Source organism: Nelumbo nucifera, chromosome 5, assembly GCF_055504915.1.
Source record: "Nelumbo nucifera cultivar China Antique chromosome 5, China Antique-T2T, whole genome shotgun sequence".
NCBI classification, from domain to species: domain Eukaryota; kingdom Viridiplantae; phylum Streptophyta; class Magnoliopsida; order Proteales; family Nelumbonaceae; genus Nelumbo; species Nelumbo nucifera.
Window position 1 is genome coordinate 5808151 of NC_142653.1, and position 20460 is coordinate 5828610.

At 37.2% G+C, this 20460-nt stretch overlaps 1 protein-coding gene across 1 annotated transcript; it reads right to left on the bottom strand.

The window, feature by feature from the left end:
* Nucleotides 1-3524: 3524 nt before the first annotated feature.
* LOC104609145 (uncharacterized) lies at nucleotides 3525-8740 on the bottom strand. Its single transcript, XM_010275381.3, has 2 exons — nucleotides 8511-8740; nucleotides 3525-5692 (listed from the first exon to the last, which is right to left on the bottom strand). Exon 2 carries the CDS (start codon nucleotides 5521-5523, stop codon nucleotides 3772-3774), a length of 1752 nt encoding a protein of 583 aa, XP_010273683.1. The 5' UTR covers nucleotides 5524-5692; nucleotides 8511-8740; the 3' UTR covers nucleotides 3525-3771.
* Between the last annotated feature and the right edge of the window lie 11720 nt (nucleotides 8741-20460).

The window sequence follows — 20460 nt, forward strand, 5'->3', positions numbered from 1 at the left end:
ATAGACAAATGCCTTAAAAATAAAAGGTTTTGACGACTAAAACAGACATATAACATGTAAATTTAGTAATAATAAGAGTATAAATCAAAATATACTTAGGATTAAAGACCAAAAGATACCTTAATGTGACCATTTTCTATTACCTTGGTTCAACAATTCATAACAAGAGATAGATTGAAGAGGATGTCACCCAAAGAGTTAGAGTAGGATGGGCAAAATGGAAGGGGGGCATTTGAGCTTTTATGTGATAGGCGAATACCACTTAAATTAAAAGAAAAAATATATAAAATAGTTGTAAGGCCAACTATGTTGTATGAAGCAGAATGTTGGATGGTCAAAAAACATGTCCAAAAAAGTGAATGCGGCAGAAATGTGAGATGGATGAATGAAAAACTAGAAAGGATAGACTTAGGAACCAAGTTATCTATAGAAACCAAGGAGTAGCTCCAATATAAATAAAATGAAAGAGACTATACTAAAATGGTTTAGACACATGCATAGAAGACCATCAACTGTGCCAATTAGAAGAAGTGATTTCTTACACATTGAATGGACTAGAAGAGCTCATGGCAGATCAAAAAGGACATGATAGAAATAATAAGAAATGCTTTAAGCATTAATAATTTAATAATGGATATAGCTTTGAATAGAATGGATTGGCAAAACAGGACTCATGTAACCAACCCATATATTTGGGATAAGACTTAGATGATGATGATGATGATGATGATGATGATGATGATGATGACTAGAGAATGGAGTGGATAATTTCTACATTTTAATATGAAAAACATTCATTTGAAGTTTGAGTGGATTGTTTTTTTGTTAGATTTTTTAATTATGATGAACTCTAGACCAACATTACTGTTGCAATTTTACGAAATTACCTTGAGTCTGTAAGTGTTTTAGTGGATGAATGTATTTAATGTGTATTTTCTCCCTATTTGTGATATTCTTTTAGTAGTTTTCTCCATATATTTAAAAAGAAAATTTTCTTCTACAAAATAAAGCTTTTTCTTTTGAAAATAAAGTACTAATGAAGGATGCCAAATGCATGAAGATGCTTGTGACACTATATCCTTTATTCACCTTTATAAAATTAAAATTTCAATTATGGCTTATTGATTAAGTTCTACATGACCAAGGAAAAATGTCTCAACCTATAATCTCTCCCCATTTCTTTAGGCCACATTTGAATGCGGTGGAAAATTCCATCATGTAAAAGTCATTTGATGGAAAAATCTATCATGTAAAAGTTCATCGGTTTAAAATTGTTGGACCGTTGAAAATTTTTAAGTGATAATGAATGTAAAAGTACATTAATTTTATTGATGTATCATTTACATCTATTATTGATGTAAAAGTCAGCAAAAAAGCATGATTACATCGATTTTTTATGTAACTTTTACATGGAAAACAAATAATTGCAAAAGTGGACTTGGTGTAGAGTTTTACACTGGTCCACTTTTACACTGAAAACAAACGGGTGTAAATAGGAATCGACGATTGAGGTTTACATCAATACACATTTACACAGCAATCAAACGCAGCCTTAGTGTTTATCTTGATTGTGCCGTTAATGCTTAAATGGCGTTACAGTTCTACGTGATCAAGGAAAATATCTTGACCTACCATTTTTTTCCATTTCTTTAGTGTTTATTTTCACCCACCCCTTCCCTCAAAACACAAATAGATTAGCCATCGAGAATTAAAAAAAAAACGTTGTTTTTCTATGTTAATGAAATGATTCTTATTACTTTTAACTGATTTCATTTGGAGGAAATGAAAGTATTTTTGGGTCATTTAGGCTATGTTTGGTTTGAAGGAAAATGTAGGGAAAATGTAGAGTCATTTAGCCTATATTTGGTTTGTAAAGGTTTCTCTACCTTTTCCTTCCTTTTCCTACATTTTCCTTCAAACCAAACATAGCCTTAAGAGAAAATGGGCCAAAAAAAAAAAAAAGAAAATAAGGATTTGAATGAACATGTAGTCGGACTGGACTCTTTTACAAAACATGCCCTTTGGTTTGAATGAACATTTGATACCTCAGAGATACACAGCTAGATTATACTTGAAATTTCAAGATATCTTGCGCTAAGAATTTAAGATGTATAGTTTACATCAATTTAAGCTACATAGGCTGGTTCATGAATTAAAAAGTTATAAGGTGGGAAAAATCAGACTACATGATTATGAAGCAATGCAATTAAATGATTATGATCTAAATTTCTGATTAATCTGCTAAACACATGCCATCGGCAATATGGGATTAAATGTGGCATGTGAGAGGGTCAGAGGGCCGGGGATTTCTTCAGAAATAAAATCAAAGAAAGGTCTAATTATATTTCAATACTTCGAGCAGTAATAGGGAAACATGTAATCAAGAAAGGTTTAATTATATTTCATTTTTTTGAAAGCATTTCCCTTTTTTTTTCTAGTAACGTTCAATATTGGCCTTTTTACTTTCTGTGTTAGTGTATAAAAAAAGACGGATGGCTACTTCTTACACTTAGCCACCCTTTCCATGGAGCTGCTTTGGCATGCATAACAAAAACCACAGCTAGCTCCTCCGTATCTTCCATCTACAACATTTACCCATCCACCACCGGATCCCACTGCTACGATGTCGTTTAGATGATCCACTTCTTGGGCCAGATGATCCTTGCCTGCCTGACCCATGCCCACTCAGACCTTGAACTTGTGGTGGAGGTCTCTGACTGTTAATAAGTAATTAGGCAAGTAATTGAGGTAAGAATACTTCAAGCCACACAGCTTGTTAATAAGTAATTGAGGTCAGAATTTATCCAGCAGAATGAGAATGTAGATTTGACTATGTGAGCGGCCACTTTTTATGTTTAAAAAATGTTAAGAATTGGTACATATCCACCCCTCCCAAGAATTGGGCAATGAACTTTGAGTCATCAGTCATCATTCTGCTGGCAATAGGCAATGAGATCACATCTCCGCCCCACAACACATCCCTGTCGTGTATTGGGAATATTTCTTGATGATATCATTAGGACTGGTACTATAATCGGGAGATGTTATCAATACATGGCGAGGATGTACTGTAGGGCATTGTGGGGCAGAGATGTGAACTCATAGGCAATAAGCTATTTTTGTTTTCAGTCAGACAGTTCGGCCCAGAAACTATTGGTATTATCATCAAGAGATGTTATCAATACATGGCGGGGATGTGCTGTGGGGCATTGTGGGGCGGAGATGTGAACTTATAGGCAATAGGCAATAGTTTTCGGTCAGATAGTTCGGCCCAGAAACTGTTCAGTCAACTAGTTCCATTTCACCCCTGAATTGGAATCTTGCCAGAATTAACACTTGATTGATGACCCACTAATCTAGATGGTTGAACCATCAACCCATTTGACCCAGTCAATAGTTTTGGCCATTTTTATTTTATTTATTTTTTTTAAATTGCAACAAATCATCCACTGGGATTGAATGGTCAAACTAGAAACTGGTGGCCAAAACTATTCCAATTCCGAACTGGTTTTTAAAACATTGGATTTATCTCTAAAATTTCTGGTTTCAATCTAAAATCCAGCACAGGAGTACAGTGGAGATTTTTCATTTTACAGAGATTAAATGATTCTTCATTTTAGGCTACCTAAATGGTAATCAGGGCCTCAACCCTACAATACCATTGTCTGAGACTAGCATATACTACTTACTAACTAGTTTAGGAATTAGGACTACCAGTATTTCAATTTAACGAGGGCTACATGTCAGTCGGTTCAAAATCAACAGCAACCTCTAGAATTGTTCTATACTCTTGATAATCTCTGCTTTGCATGTCGTCTTATAATGTCCAGTTTGGTTACATCGACTACAGTGCACAGTATGTTTCTCCCGATTAAGGTCTTCTACACAAAGTCGCTTCTTTTCGGGGCGACCTGGAGGGCGTCGAAATTTGGGTGGTCGCACAACTCTGATGTCCTCATCTGTAGAACCCTCGCTAGCCTTACTCCATTCACCTTTATCAGGAATGGGATGTATCATTTGTGAATAGGTTTCACGGTAATTATCAACTGTGAAGCACTTGTCTGAAAATTCATAGACATCTTTTCTACATGAGATGAGTGCTGCAACGGCATGGGAGCATGGCAAACCATATAATTGCCAATCACGACAAGAACAACATCGAGTCCCAATATTCACAATGTCTGATCGCTCAGCAGATAGAACCTCAAATTCTACTTCATCTGATCGAAGCACTTGGTATCCAGATGCATTATTAATTGATTCCATTATTCGTTTTTCGGCAGATGGAGCAAGTACCGACATCCATGACAATCCCTTTGCACGCCGTTCATCAAACACAGCCATCAATTTACTATGAATCCGCTCAATCACCTGGATTATGGGTAGCTCTCGTGCTTCCAAAATCCATCTGTTGAACTCCTCAATGTTTGAAGAGAGATGGCCATATCGTGTTCCTTCAAAGTATGCCAGTGCCCAACGGGAAGGTGGAATCTGTTGAATCCACTTGGCAGCTTCTGCAGAAACCTCTTCAATTTCAGCCATTTTCTCTTTGAAGCTAATGGTGGTAATGGAATAGGCAGCTTTCCAAAGAAGATTGACAAGCCTTGAATTCTTGAATTCTTTTCCAATGCTTTCACTTAAATGGCGCATGCAAAACCCATGAGTTGCACTTGGGAATTTCCTTTTCACTGCATCTACAATGCCTTTTTGTCCATCTGATAAAAAGGTGAGTTGAGGTACTGTCTCAGCGTTCATCTCTAGCAGCTTATGTAATTCTGACAAAAACCACATCCAGCTCTCATCATTTTCTACATCAACAACACCAAAAGCAAGTGGAAATAACGCACCATCAGCATCGAATGATGTGGCTGAAAGCAAGGTACCTAGGTACTTGCTCTTCAGCTGGATTCCACCAAGCCCAATAAGGGGCAAGCAACCATTCACAAACCCATATATGGATGCATAGAAGGAAACAAAGAGACGGTGAAACCTGTTATCAGCTCCTGTAGTGAAAACCTGTGCAATACTTCCAGGATTGGTCTTCTTTATTTGTTCACAATATGCAGGAAGGAGGCAATATCCTTCTTCAGAAGACCCATAAATTGCTGCCAGCCCCCGTTCCTTGGCCCTCCAAGCTTGCTTGTAAGGAATCGTGATCCCATACTGTTTATGGATGTCTTGCAATATATCCTTTGGCTTGTAGTTCATGTTGTCCCGTAGTCGTTCCTCTATGAAATTTACAATCCAATCTACAGATGCCTGGTGATGGCCATGCTGTGCATTTTTGCCACAAGTATGTGTACTTTCAAGGCTCCTTATTGTAAAAGTTGGGACATTTGGAAGCTTCACCGCACGGATGCGCCATGGACAACCTTCAGTGGCACACTTTGCAAAGTAACGAATCAAATCACTCTTTATTATTCGAAGCTCAAAATGTTGGGCAATAGCAGCCTCTTTGATTGTCCTCCGAAAAGTCTTGACATCAGAGAATTCTTGACCAACAACAAAATTGTAATCTTCCATGTGCCAAGATAAGTGCACTGGTCCAACTCTTCAGTACTTCTAATTGATCCTTGAGCTTTCTGTCTACTCTGTATGAAAATTAGGTTTAACCCTGTCCAATTAATAATATTTAATTCCAATACATGCCTGCTAAATGTATCTTCTGAGGTAGAATAACAGGGCTCAACCACTGCAAGAAAAACCATACAATGTCAGCCAGAAGTGCATGAAGTCATTATTTATACCCACAGATGAAGCTATCTTAATCAGGTAGCTACATTAACACTTCACTGGGCATAAACATGCAAACAATGGATTTGTACCCTCAAATCAAGATGTTACTATATGTATGTATATACCTAGTGATATGGATAAATAAAGGGCCATTGCCCTTTGTCGATCAGGGATCTTAGGGTGGGTAGATTATATACAATCTGTCAATATAGATACATATGAAAAGATTGCACATGCAAGTTAGCGATCAGTAATTTCACTAGAGATGACTGGGGCATGCTACCTGCATTTGCAAGGTAGGAATCCAGGGTACAGAGTCTGTTCTCCATTGGACCACTAGAGAACTTGAGAGCAAAAGATCAGGTCAATTAGATGTGTGCCATATGCTTAGCTTTTAATATTATTTAGAAAACCAGAAAGTACAGGAAAATGTCTGAGGCATCAAAAAGCTGCATCATATGATTGATAAATACATATAATAAGCATCATCATCCATGCCTTATCCCAACTATATGGGATCAGTTATATGGATCATGTTTTGCCAATCCGTTCTATTTAAAGTCATATACACTGTTAAATTATTAGTGCCTAAATCATTTCTTACTACTTCTACACATGTCCTTTTTGGTCTATTCCTAACTCTTCTAGCCCCTTCAACTTGTAACAAATAACTTCTTATAATTAGAGCTGTTGGTGGTCTTCTATGCATGTGAATAGACAATCTTAGTCCACTCTCTCTCATTTTATCACCAATTGGAGCTACTCTTAGGTTCCTATGGATGACTTAATTCCTAATCCTATCCTTTCTAGTTTTTCCGCTTATCCATCTTAGCATTCACATTTCTGCTACACTCATAGACACTGTTTCTAGACTGCCCAACACTCTGCTCCATACAACATAGCTGGTCTTACAATTGTTTTATAGAATTTTCCTTTTCCTTTTAATCCAAGTGATATCCGCCTATCACATAAAAGTCCAAAAATGTACCTTGCTCAAGACCCATTGTAACCATAGTTGTCAAGGCAATTCCTAGGTGCCCGCCTAGACGACAAGGCACCCTTGGAGGTTCGCCTCGCCCAGTCGCCTAGCAGTTTTATATACTGTCTTATAAAATACTTTTATATTGTTACTTTTTTGAGATTATAATTATAAAATAGACATTATTAAACAAAAATATTCATCTTTTGTGTTTATAAACTAATTTCTTTTTATTATTTTCTTATTTTTTAGGGTTTAATCAACACAAAAATTGCTAACTGCTGTATTGAACCCTCAAAGACTTCAGAATTTGAACCAATAAGTAAGGGAAAAACTTAAAGTTTTGTCTAATCAACACACTTCTTCCTCCACTTCTTCTTCTTCTTCTTCTTCTTCTTCTTCTTCTTCCACCTTTTCTTTTCTTCTTTTCCTATAACAAAAATAGGGGTTCAGTTCCCATATTTTTTGAAATTTCTTTTCTTTCTTCTTTTTCTTCTCATAAATATGTTGATTTTCTATACATAAACATGAAGCTTATAATTTTCTTATGAAAATTATGGATAGTTATTAAGGAAAGATGGTTATGGAACCTAAGGAACTACCTAGGATATGTACTTTTCAATTAAAAAAAAAAAAATTCATTACCTAGGCAACTAGGCGACAAAGCACCCCCTTGTTGCCTAGCCTCACCTTGGCGCCTTGAAAACTATGATTGTAACTATATAATCTAAATATGCTTAGTCAATTCATCTATGATCTGTGCAAATAGATAAGGGTTAAGTGTTGACTGTTGAAGACCCATTGTAACAATATAATATAAATTCTCTCCAACCGGTGTTCTAACATTGGTTGTTGGCCCCCATACATGTCATTAATTAGGTCTAAATACCTACTTTGAACCCCTTTCTTTTCCAAGACCAACCATATTATCTCTCTAGGAACTCTGTCATATGCCTTTTATAGATCAATAAACACCATATGAAAATCTTTCTTTCTCCTCTCAAAACTTATCAATTGTCTCGAAGGAAATATAGCTTCCATGGTTGATAAATACATATAATACCCAATTAAATTTTATTGTTGTGCAACTGTTCATCAAAGACTAAAGTTCATCAGGTTACCTTGAAGAAGAAAACGTTTTCGAAGCAAATGTTAATCCAACCATGGCATGAGTCATTCTAAAGTTGTAGGTGGGTTCTATTTACGCTAATACATTCAATAATCCTGTTTAAATTTTGTTAGACATCAATTACCGAAGTTGGAGCTAGACTTCACGGCAGAAGCGATCTTGTTCTTCCATATAATGGGTTCTTAGTACTCAATTTAACTGACAAAACCGAAATAACCATCATCCCCCCAATAAAAAAGAAATAAAAATAATTACATTAAAAAGCATGAAAAAAAAGCTTCATTTCATAAGGAGGAGGAGAAGTATCTCTAGTGAAGTCATATTAGGTGGTAAAGACAATTGAACAAACAGGAGGAAAATGATGAAAAAGTGATCGTATTAAAGACTGAACCAAAGAAAAAAAATATGGTAAAAGACTAATATTTATTTAACATACGGGCATCAAGGTAACAGGAGTCAGGTTTTTCTCGAGTGGAGAAAAGGAGAGGGGGAGCCAAAAATTCCCAAATTATAGAAGAGATTAAACAGAAAAAGGATCATTTCTAAGAAAAAGCTATCAAATCCAAAGATAGAGGCCATAATACTAAGAGAAAAGGTGCTTATAGAAGAACAAACTGCACATGACCAAAGGAATCAAAATCGATAGGGTCATCGTTTTCAACTTACCTCGAAGAGCATCCTTGGAAGCTGAGGATCAAAGCTTGTTATACGGAAAAAGAAGCGAGATGAACCGAAACGAATATAGAGATTCAGATCAGGAGATGCCATGGAAATCTGCAATTACAGGAAAACAGAGTCCTTCCCCATTAGAAGGCAAAGGAAAACGTGGTGGAAGGAGAGAAAGGGAAAGTTGCGAAAAAGAGAACCCTTTCGGCATTCTGACGAAAGATTAGGGTTGATTAGGTCACCACAAGGGCATTATAGGTATTATAATTTAAGCAAGGGGTATTTTGGTCAACATAATGTAGAATTGAACAATACTTTAATACAGTTGTGTAATTGTACTCTGAGACCGAGTTCAAACCAGTCCTGATTAAATCGGATTTGATCTAAAAAATTCTGATCCGTTTATAATAAGATCATATATGAATTTACCGTGCTATCAAGATCTATGTATTTATTAATTAATAATTAAGTTATAAGTTATAACTGTGTATGTGTTTTGTAGTTGAGAATTCTAAATGATGATAATTATATTAATCATAAATTTTATATTTTTTGTTTTTTATTATTAATAAGATGCAAATTGTAAAATTCAAGTGTGATTATATAAATATTTCATCCAAATATGTGATAATCAGATTGAACTATGAAGTTCCAAGTATCATTGACAGGTCTACATGCTTGGCTAAACTCTTCTTTTGTAGTGTTTTATCTTTTTGGTGTATCTTTTTTGTTTTTTTGTTCATTTATAAAAAAAATGTAAAATTTAAATAGAGAGAATTTAATGAGGTGAAAAGTAGTAGTTCAATTTACAATTTTAGCCTTACAATTAAATAGGGAATAAATTAAAAAATGAATATTTTAGTTAATGTTTTAAAAAATTGGACCACACTAAACAGTAAAACCGTTTGGCCTAGGAACCAATCGGGTCATTGGTTTTTTTGGACCTGAACCGTAATTTAACAAAAAAAAAAAACCTGTTGAAATGGTTAGAGAACCACTAACCTGACCTGGATGATTTAACCATTAAAATGTTTGATCCGGTTAATGGTTCTCAAGTTTCTTTCAAACTAATTCTATTTTTTTTTACTTATTTTAAAATTAAAATAAAAAATAAAAATAATTGAAAAAAAGAAATTTTCCATATCTCATAATCTAGTTCGATTTTTCCTAATGGCCAAAATTAATTATGGTTTTTAGTTTTTCCATTTTGATTTTGAGTTTCTCATTTATGTGATTCTTTTTAAGTTGTAACAGCAAAAAAAAATGCAACTCCAATGAAGAAATTGAAAAATAGATGCAAAAATGAGAGATTAAATATCGAACTTATATTAAATTCTGAGATACACTAATAAGGCAAATGATCTAGGATTTGAGAGAGATTTAGAAAGGTGAGGGAGATGTAAGAAGAGGGCAAATGGTGCTATAGTGGCGGTGATGGTGAACATGGAGATAGTCGCTGATGGCGGTTCCTACTCCTCCTCCTTCTACGTAGGGCAAAACGGTTATGCAACAACGATCCATGAACATGGTGACAATCATCTCTAATGATTCTTTCTTCACTTCTTCTTATTCCTCTTCACTTCTAAAATTTATCCAACCACCTCATTCTCAAAGTTTCACACTCCTCTCTCATAATAATGTGTATATACGGTGGGTAGACTCGATAAAAAGTTGACCCAATCCAATCCAACTCAAAAAAACAGGGTTAGGGTCTCATATTTAGCTATTGGACTATGATAATGACTTGACCCGGCCCAACCTGAAAAAAAAAAAACTAGGTTGGGTTGGGTTGAGTCCTAGGTTAACCTGTCGACCCGATTGTCAGGTCTAATTGGGCCTATTTATGTATTCTTAGAAGTTTCTACTCTTTAATCTTTACTATTTAGTCTTTACACTTACCTGTTAATTCTTTGAATTGTTGAATGTTTCAAGTTTTTTACTTTATTTTTAGAAATTTAAAGTTAATTTCTTTAATTTTGGAAATTTTTTATAATTCTCTTTATTTTTTTAAATTTCCACTTATTTTTAGGGATAACCGGAATTAACCCATGGGTCAACCCTAACCTAAACAGTTAGGGTTACAATCCAGCATTCAATGACCCAACTCTAAAAGCCAACCGACCCAAAATCAACCCAAATTGCCTTGACCCAACCCAAATTGCCTTGACCCAACCCAATTGTAGGTCTAAGGATGGGCTTTAACCTAATCCTATTTTAATGGTCAAAATAAAATGTTACATTATATTTTACATCTTATCGGCTTGACCTGCTTAAACCAGACAATTGAACCACTGACTCGGAAACTAGAAGCCAAAGCGGTTATGTTTTTAGGTCGGTTTTTAAAACATTGATTTTAGTAAAAAAAAAGTTTCACAATCTTATTCATATTTTTAATAGTAGTGTAAATATAAAATTATAGATGTGTTCAATATTTTTTTTTTGTATTTATAATTCTGAAATGTCACAATTAATTTTTGTTTAATATGATAAAATACATGATATTATACATGTGTCTGAATGTTTTTTTAGCAAAATTTATGTATTTTTTCATTTTTATATTTTATTAATTTTTATTATTTATTTATGACATTAAATGTTAACACATTTAACCCAAAAGTTGAACTATTTACGTGTTCAATATTTTTTTTTGTATTTACAATTCTGAAATGTTACAATTAATTTTTGTTTAATATGATAAAATGCATGATATTATACATGTGTCTGAATGTTTTTTTAGCAAAATTTATGTATTTTTTTTATTTTTATATTTTATTAATTTTTATTATTTATTTATGACATTAAAGATTAACACATTTAACCCAAAAGTTGAACTATTTATTTATAATTTTTATATTTTATTTTTGGTGAGTTTATCGGTAAAAATAATTATTGTTTATTACACTTATTTTTTAATTTGATTAATAAGTATATCATAAATGTGTCTAATTTTTCTACATTTTTTGTAAATTTTTATATTTATTTCTATTTTAAAAATCCTATTACCTAACTATGACTTCATAGGTTGATTAATTTGATTCGGATGATTGAATTGCTTAGCACCAATTGGATAAAGAGTGGTTTTGTTTTTGAGTTAGTTTATAAATATATGGGTTTATAAAGTTAAAAATGTTGACACAGATCTAATTAATAGCATTTATTAGTGAAAAATAACTTAACAACATAGTATTTTATAAGAAAAAATGGGAGTTAATAAGTTAAGTATAAGACTGAATCAGAGGGGATTAAATGAGATGGAAAGTAATAATTGAAGTTACATTTTCAGCCCTAACAATTAGAGATGGATTAAATACACAAATATGACCATTATAGTAGCCATTAAAGTTGGTTTTAAAACTATAATAAAATGACTTTTATACCCTTTTTCAAACAAAGAAATATAGAATAATTTTAGTCAAAAAATAAGTTCCACGCTGTATCCACACTTTTATATATAATATACATATATTAAATTTTAGCTTAATTTATATGATATTCGAATCTGATGGATGGTATTTGATTCAAGAGGAGGAATGCGGAAGGCTATGCCTTATCAAATCCAAAATGTAGATATGTAGGAGTAATGAATCATTTGCCATTTGTGAACATTGGAAAACTACTTGCTGTTCACTTCATGGTTGATTAAATGGAGTCCCACCCATCACAAATAGATAATTGGGAGTGATGGGTCTCCCAGATTTATGCTTCATAAAACATTTAGAATAAATAGTGATTTCATGTTAATCAGCTAGGACGAGATCAGTTTGGGTACGCTGAGAGGGAGGGAGAGAAGGAAGGGGTTAAAGCACCCTCTCTCTGATCAGTGTGAATACGGAATTTCCCTTTTTTCCTTGGAGTTGATGTGAGAATCCGGGTTCACCCTGATTTGGGAGGATTTGGAAGCTTCTCTCCTCTCTTCTAGACCAACCCCTTTTGGACGTAGGGGTCTGAGCAAAAGAATGAATTATCACCCCTTTTCTATCAGACCCCCACCTTCGGACTTAGCTAGTAACGCTTCAACCTCTCAGACACCAGGGGACACGCCGATTCTCACATCAAAAGCAAAAAGCACTATAAAAAGCAGATAAGAATGAAGGAGATAAGGAAAAACATTTTACCTCTTGTAACTTGAAACAAACGAAACTTGTTGAATTGGGAACTTTTGCAGGCTCGGACTGTTGCTGAATGGATACTTATGGAGGTCTGAGATGGTTGATGACACGATGGAGTTGGAATGGCTGTAATAGCAGGGAGAATAGGGTTTCGGCGGCTAAGAACAGAGGAGGAAGGCTAAGTTTTGCTCCATTGACAAAACCTCTTGACTATTCTCTCTTTTTTACGAAGAAGCTTCAACCCGAATCTTCTCTTTCTCCTATTCGTTCTCCGTCTCCGTCTCCCTCTCTCGCTCAAAGAAGGGGTATTTTGGGAACTTGGGTCAAACGGTATTTTGAGACATTGGTCTGAGGGTATTATAGGAATTTGGGAGAAAAGGGGCATTTTAGGAATTTGGTGTGAGGGGTATTTTGGGGATTCGGAATAAGGGTTATTTTGGCTAATTTGGGTAAGGGGTATTTTGGTAATATGACATGAGGGGCATTTTAGGGATTTGGTGCAAGGGGTATTTTGAAAGTTTTGAAGGAGGGGTGTTTTGTTAATTTGGTCAAGGGATATTTTTTTGGGATTTAGAACAAGGGTTATTTTGAAAGTTTTGAAGGAGGGATGTTTTGGTAATTTAGTCAAGGGGTATTTTGGGGATTTGAAATAAGGGTTATTTTGGGCAATTTGGGTATAAGGGTATTTTGGCAATTTAACATTAGGGGAGCATTTAAGGAATTTGGTACGGGGGTATTTTGAAAATTTTGAAGGAGGGGTGTTTTGGTAATTTGGTCAAGGGGTATTTTTGGGATTTGGAATAAGGGTTATTTTGGATAAATTGGACAAAGGGGCATTTTGGTAATTTGACATGAGGAGGCATTTTAGGAATTTGGTGCAGGGGGGTAATTTTGTAATTTTTGGAAAGTTTGGTCACACTTGGTCCAAGGGTGGTCAAATTGGGATTCTGGACGAATTGCTGAGATTTTGGGTCAAAATGAAGGGTTGAGGTGGGTTTGATTACTGAGAAGAGCTTTGTGTGTGTAGATCAATGAGATTGACCAAAATGGAATCTTTCTAGATGTATGGGTAAATATGGGTATTTTGGACTGAAATTTGGTAGGGTGAGGATTTTGGACATTTTGAGTTGATTAAAGGGGTCAGATCGGGCTAAATGGGCCTGAGTCGGGCAAATCTGGAAAGGGATTGATTCGATCAACTTGGAGCCTCGAAATGGAATCTGTGTGTGATCGAGGGGCAAATGGGTGTATTTTGGGTTGAAATTTTACAGGTAGGTGTTTGGGTGTGTCCGGAATCCAATGATATGGTCTAATCGGTTTGGATGTGTTAAGATCAAGGGAATTTGGCTTCTAAGCGTTTAGGTTAATGAGAAACATTGGAATGAAATCTTTGCTTGATAAGAGGGTAAATGGGAAAAACTTGAGTTAAAATTTTACTAATAGGTATTTCAGGATGTCATAAGTCTAATGGTGGTGTCTAGTATGAGGATTGAGGTGTGATGGGGGTTATCAAATTGGTATTGAGTAGATTTAACGGTGGATTTGAGGGCTTTTGGGTTGAAATCCGGGTTTTCGGGTTTCTTGGGTTTTTAGGTGTTCCAAAAAGATTGAAAGGGTCTGATAAGGAATTTGGGGTGAAGTGGGGGTTCAGGCGGCGGACCGAGCAAAACTAGGGTGCTGACATCATTGCAATTGTAAGGCTGTATTTGGTTACAATGCAATTTTATTTGCACTAGTACAAATGAATAGGAGTGCAAATGAAAAAAAATGCAAATTCTTATTTAATTTTGTTTTGGGTTTTGCTTTCAGCTCTATATCTTATTTTAATTCACTTGTATTACAATCAAACAAGATAAGCTTAAATTTAAAACAAAAATAGTTCAGAATTTACATTCAAATCATTTGCAATGTCATAATCTTGCATCAGTGTAAATTCATTTGCATTGCAACTAAACACAACATAAAGGAGAATTTTTAAACCAACTAACACCCTCTCAATTCCCAAAGCTGAATTCCTTAATTGCACAACTTGGAAGTGAGGCTATGTTTGGTTTGGTGGGCTTTTATTGAAAAAGCGTTGCCATATCAGCATATATAGGTGTTAGCGTTTGTTGTGCATGAAATCACTATTTGGTTTCAATATTTATCAAATAAATATTAAAAAACATACATGTTTGGATTTATGTGCACAAGGCATTTAGAGAAACGTCAAATTCTTATTTTTCCCAATGCCCAATATTTTTTGAAGGCTATGTTTGGTTTAAAGGAAAAGGTAGGGAAAGGAAGGGAAAGATAGAAAAACATATACAAGATTCCCTCCCTTTCCCTTCCTTTCCTTACCTTTTCCTTCAAACTAAACATAACCGAAATGAAATGCTTATGTGGCATATTTGATGGGGTGTTAAATCTAAGGTGGAAAGTAAGAAACATTTAAAGTAATGATTAACCAAACAACAAAAGCAAAAAACATTTAAAGTTTTGGATAAAAGACTTAAACATCTCCGTGATAAATGCTTATACATTCCCTCTAATATTTTATAAGACTTAAACCTCTCCTATTAGAATAATATGCCTGTCTGATTGACAGAATCCATCAAAAGACATTTTTACCCTCTATCGCTCCTTAAGTTTTTAAATAAAACTACATAAACCATAAGCTTAGGGAAGAGATACGACATTATGTCTTACGAAATTCTCCCTTGCATGCTATTTACCATTCTCTGCAAATTCTGCTTAATTTTCAAAAGACTGTTTGAAGGCACCTCTCCCGTGAGTTTTAATTAATTACAAACAATACAAGAGTAGTCATGATTTTCAACTTCCGAGGTTTGAATGCCTACTCATTTATTTAATGGAAGAAGCTCTCAAATCGTCCAATGAAAATCCAACAAATTTTTATTCTGTTTTGCTGAGGCATCATCACCAATCCTTCTTCCAAAACCATATTTATAAAATCTCCTGTAATTGAAGCTGCTGTAGATGTTTTTTCCTATGTATCTTGACTCATGAGCAAAATAGAGATTATACTGATAAGCTAATTTAAAACAAGACACAACACAAATACTGAATAAGGAGCAACGGGAAGGGACTTTTTCTGGCCATAAGAGATAGTGAGATTACATTGAGGTTTCAGTTTTGGATAAAGGCAAAATTGGATTTTTATAAAATTTTATCTGCACATGATATCACGTGCAAGTGAATCATAACTGATTTGTTAGAAGGGAGGTTTTTGTCCAATGATCTCACCCAATAAGGAAAGTCTTAGTCCAATTTCAAATAAGAGGGGAGGTTTCAATATTTATGAGAATTGTGAAAGGAAGTTCAAGTCTTTAACCCAAGAGGTTAAAAATACCGATATAGGCTGAGGCTCGCTTGTCTTTTTTTGAGTAAATCATAAAGGCCCCCTTGTACTATGGGATTAGTGACAAAGACCCCCCCTATATATTTTTGCGACAAAGGCCCCCTCCCTTAGTGTTTCATCAGTTATCAAAGAAAAAGATTCTCATCTTGCTGTTACAAGAGTTCTAAATCTCTAAATTGCCCTTTTGATAATTATTGCAACAATTTTACCCTTATTCAACCCCCACTTCGCTGACTTCTAGCGGAAAGGCCCAACTCCTCCTCCGGCCCCTCAAACAACCTAAGTTCATCTCCGACGTCATTGTAAGTAATGTTTTCCATTTGTTTCACCATGTGATGGACGTACGACCTCTATTTCCATTCCTTTTATAGGGATTCAAATTCATATTTTGATTCTTTTTCTTTTTTAATTTATCTGGCGAATCATCCGGACGGACCAAGCATTAGTATGACTGGTGAGAAAGTCATACCGGTTCGCCGAAAAAGAGAGAACTGTGAGAGTTACAGAAAATTCAAGCATTAGTTTAGAAGGAGTATAAATACATATATAAGGTGCAAAAGCTTATATTTTATATGTATTTGTATTTGTATTCTTTCTAAATTGAGCCTTAATAAAATGTGGGAATCAGACAATCTTCACTGCATGCAGTTCTTTCTGCTTGTAGGCATGCTGGTTTGATTGATGATGGCCGTCAAATTTTTGCTTCCATGATGGTAGATCATGGCATAAGTCCTGAGGTAGATCATTATTCTTGCATTATCGATCTTCTTGGCCGAGCTGGGAACCTTTCAAGCAGATTCCAAAATCTGTTGGACAATACTTAGCTCTTGTCTAATTCATGGTAATGCAAGGCTAGGAAGGATTGCAGAGGGAGTTCTTCTAGAATTTGAAAAAGAAAATCCCGGCTGTTATCAAATATTAATGTAGCAAACGACTTTTGGAATTTGCAAAGGAGGCTCAGTTTAGAGGGAGTACAAATACAAATAGGTAAGGCTCAGTTTGGGAAGACTACAAATACAAACATGTGCAATGCAAAACCTTATATTTTGTATTATTTTATATGTATTTGCAGGTTCAGTTTGGAAGGAGTATAAATGCAAATATGTAGAATGTAAAGCCTTATATTTTGTATGTATTTGCACTGTACATATTTGCATTTGTACTCCTTACAAACTGAGTCTAAAATTTGAAAAGAGTACAAATACAAATTTGTAGAGTACAAAATTTTATATTTTGTATTATTTTATATGTATTTATACTGTACATATTTATATTTGTACTTCTTCCAAACTAAGCATAAAGTGTAAAACCTTATATTTTGTATGTATTTATAATTTTATACAGTATAAGTACATATTTATATTTATACTCCTTCCAAATTGAGCAGGAGCAACAAATATACGGGTATTGACGAGGAGCAATAGAGTGATATATAAAGCAACCAGGATGCAGTTGGATTGAATAACAGGACTTCCAAGACTAACAGTTCTGACCTGGTAGGAATGTGGGTTTTTTGTTGTAAATAGATTCAAGCAACAGATCACACTCATTGTTATCACTACAAGGTGACCAGAACGCCAATTTTTTGTTGTAAATATATTTATAAGTGCATCATCAAATGTTGGAATTAGAGGTGTAAATCGGGTTGTGCCGCCTGATCCAGCACGAATTTGGACCGGCCTGGCATGGCCCGACATAACGGTTTGTGGGCCATGCCAGGTCCGGCACGACCAAGCGGGCCGTGCTGGGCCTAGGATTTTAGGTCTATGGGCCGGCATGGCATGGCATGATCGAGCGGGTCGTGCCGCCTGTGGCCCGTGGGCCGGCATGACCCATATATATTTTTTATATATAGTTATATAATATTATATAAATTATAATTATATAATAATATATAGTATATAATATATTAATAAAATAAATATTTTTTAACGTTATTATATTATTTTATTTAATTATTATATATAAGCAATTTTATATACAAAATTCATATAAAATTAAAATTTTAAGTTTTTTGTTAATTTTTTTAAATAAATAGTTTTGGCCAGATGCACGACCCAACCTAGCTCAAGGTTCGATCCACGGGCCAGCCCGGCCCGCAGCACGGCACGACACGACACGAGCCCGAGCCGTGGGCTATGCTGGGCCGACCCCCGAATTTTTCACCGGGGAGAGCGGCACGGCCCATGATGGCCCATGGATCATGCCGTGTCGGCCCGACATGACCCACTTTAAAAAGTGCTTCTATTCCAAGTCCCTTTGACTAAGGCTGCGTTTTGGGACTTCTAAAAAGTGCTTCTACAGCTTATTATGTTCAAGCCAAAATCAGCCAAAAAATGCGCTTGTAAAAAAGCCGCGGGTAAAAAAAAGCAGCATTAGCCCATTCAAAGAAGTCAAAAATAAACTTGGCTTAGTTTGGAATTGGATTGATGAAGGGAAATTTGGCCCGACCTCGCAATCACCCGACACGTGGCAAAGGCAAGCAACTCGTGGCAGCAGAACGCCCAAAACGAGCACCGAAAGTCCAAAGCTCGCTACTAAGCCCAAACTCCACCAAACCGGATTCCCTACTAGGAGCCCGAGCTCCCTACTGGAGTCCGAGCTCCCTATTAAGAACCCGAGCTCCCTACTAAGAACCCGAGCTCCCTGCAAGGAACCCGAACTATCTCAGGTCCTAAGCCTCACGAAGCCGTAACCCGAGCTGGCCCATGGCAGCTCGGAACACTCCCCAAACCGAACTCAAGACATCTCGCTCGCCACTCCAGCACTTCGCTTCCGAAACACCAGACTGACCAAACGTACCTGACACCGAGGACGTCCGTATCCAAGGGCGGCGCACTTGACTGATTTGGGATCTGACGCCTGACAGCCGCACTTCAAACGGCCTCCTGCCACCATCGTTACCAGCCGTAGAGACGGCTCCGATAAAAGGAGCAGTGGCGGTTCTGTCCGGCCAGAGGGGATGACATCCGAACTGGCAGGAGCTCAGAGATAATCATGCCCGATCTGACAGAATCCTAGAAGTGAGTGCGCGAGGTGGTTATAAAAGGCTCCCTACCCCCCAAGAACGAGGTATGCTAACTTTGCGCTATCTGGCTTATCTTGCCTTTGAAAGATTCTAACTAGAGCTTCGGAGCCCTTACGCCGGGTTCTCCTCGGAGCTTCTTCACCCCCTCCGTTTCAGGTCCCCTGCCACTCAGTTCAGAGGCAAGATCGTTGACAGCTAAGACTGGCCGGATTGTGCATCATCAATTGGCGCCGTCTGTGGGAACGCTTCAAAAGGCCTCCCTCCAAACTCTCATACCCCTTTCTTCTTCTTTGAAAAACTCAACACTCATAGCCTCTTCCAACAACGCCGGACACGGCACAGAGACAAACACCACCGGGGAACAACCTCAAGTTCCCGTGGTGTGCGTTGGGCAGTTCACCATCCCCCTCTCGGTGGATTGAATTCCCAATCTGAATACGCCACAAGCAGTGGCGCCTGTAAACCTTCCTGCCACAAACATCCCCTTTCCTCCCCCCATCGAGACTACCTTCACTGAACCAACCGCCGTCCCCCTGGCAGCTAGCCAAAACCGGTTGGACGACCTGATGCAGTGCATGCGGGCAATGCAAGCCCAGATGCAACAGTTCCAGCAAAACCAGCTTCACCAGCACCAAGTGTTGCACAACCTCTCCCAGTATCACTATCAACAGCAATTCCCCCAACTGCCACCGAACCAACCACTACTTCCACCTCTCCACCCGGCTCCGAAGCCGGTCAAGGCCTCTCCGTAGGATGGGCGCCCCCACCAAGGAAAGGCCTCTAGGCCCCAGAACCCCCCAAACATCCAGGCCTCGTCCCCAGGCCAAAGAGAGAGAAAAGTCATCCCCGCCTCGCAGCTCGCAGGCGGGTCGGGAACCTCGCCCGCGAGGTCGGCACCTCGGGGCTCCAAACCGGAGTTCCCACTCACGGAAAACCGATTCGGCGCACTGGAAATAGCGGACTACCAGCATTCCGGGCCCATTGAGCTCGGCAACACGGAGGCCAGCAGCGCCAATACAAGGCCCACTCAACAGTGAAGGCGCCGGCGAAGTCGACGAACCGCCACCCGCGTCCTGTCAGAGCTCAGAGGCAAAGGCGAGACGAGCTCGGATGAGGTGGGAGTTGCCCCGATTCTCTCAGTTCCTTCCCCTCTCACGTCAGAACACCTGGCAGTCCCCTTGCCCAGAGATTTCAAGCTCCCACCTCTAGATAAGTATGACGGGTCCTTCGATCCCAACGACCACGTTGACGCTTTCCAGTCCCAAATGCACCTCGCCAGAGCCAGCGAATCATGCATGTGCGTGGCTTTCACCACCACCCTCAGGGGGGTAGCCCGCACTTGGTACCGGAACCTGGCCCCCGGGTCATTAAAGTGCTGGGCTCAGTTCGGGGTAGTCCAAAGGGAAGGAGAACCCATACGGGGCTACATCAAATGATTCAATGAAGCATGCT

What these genes read in the sequence shown, in the direction of transcription:
- LOC104609145 (XM_010275381.3), bottom strand. Translation starts at nt 5,523, where the DNA reads ATGGAAGATTACAATTTTGTTGTTGGTCAAGAATTCTCTGATGTCAAG.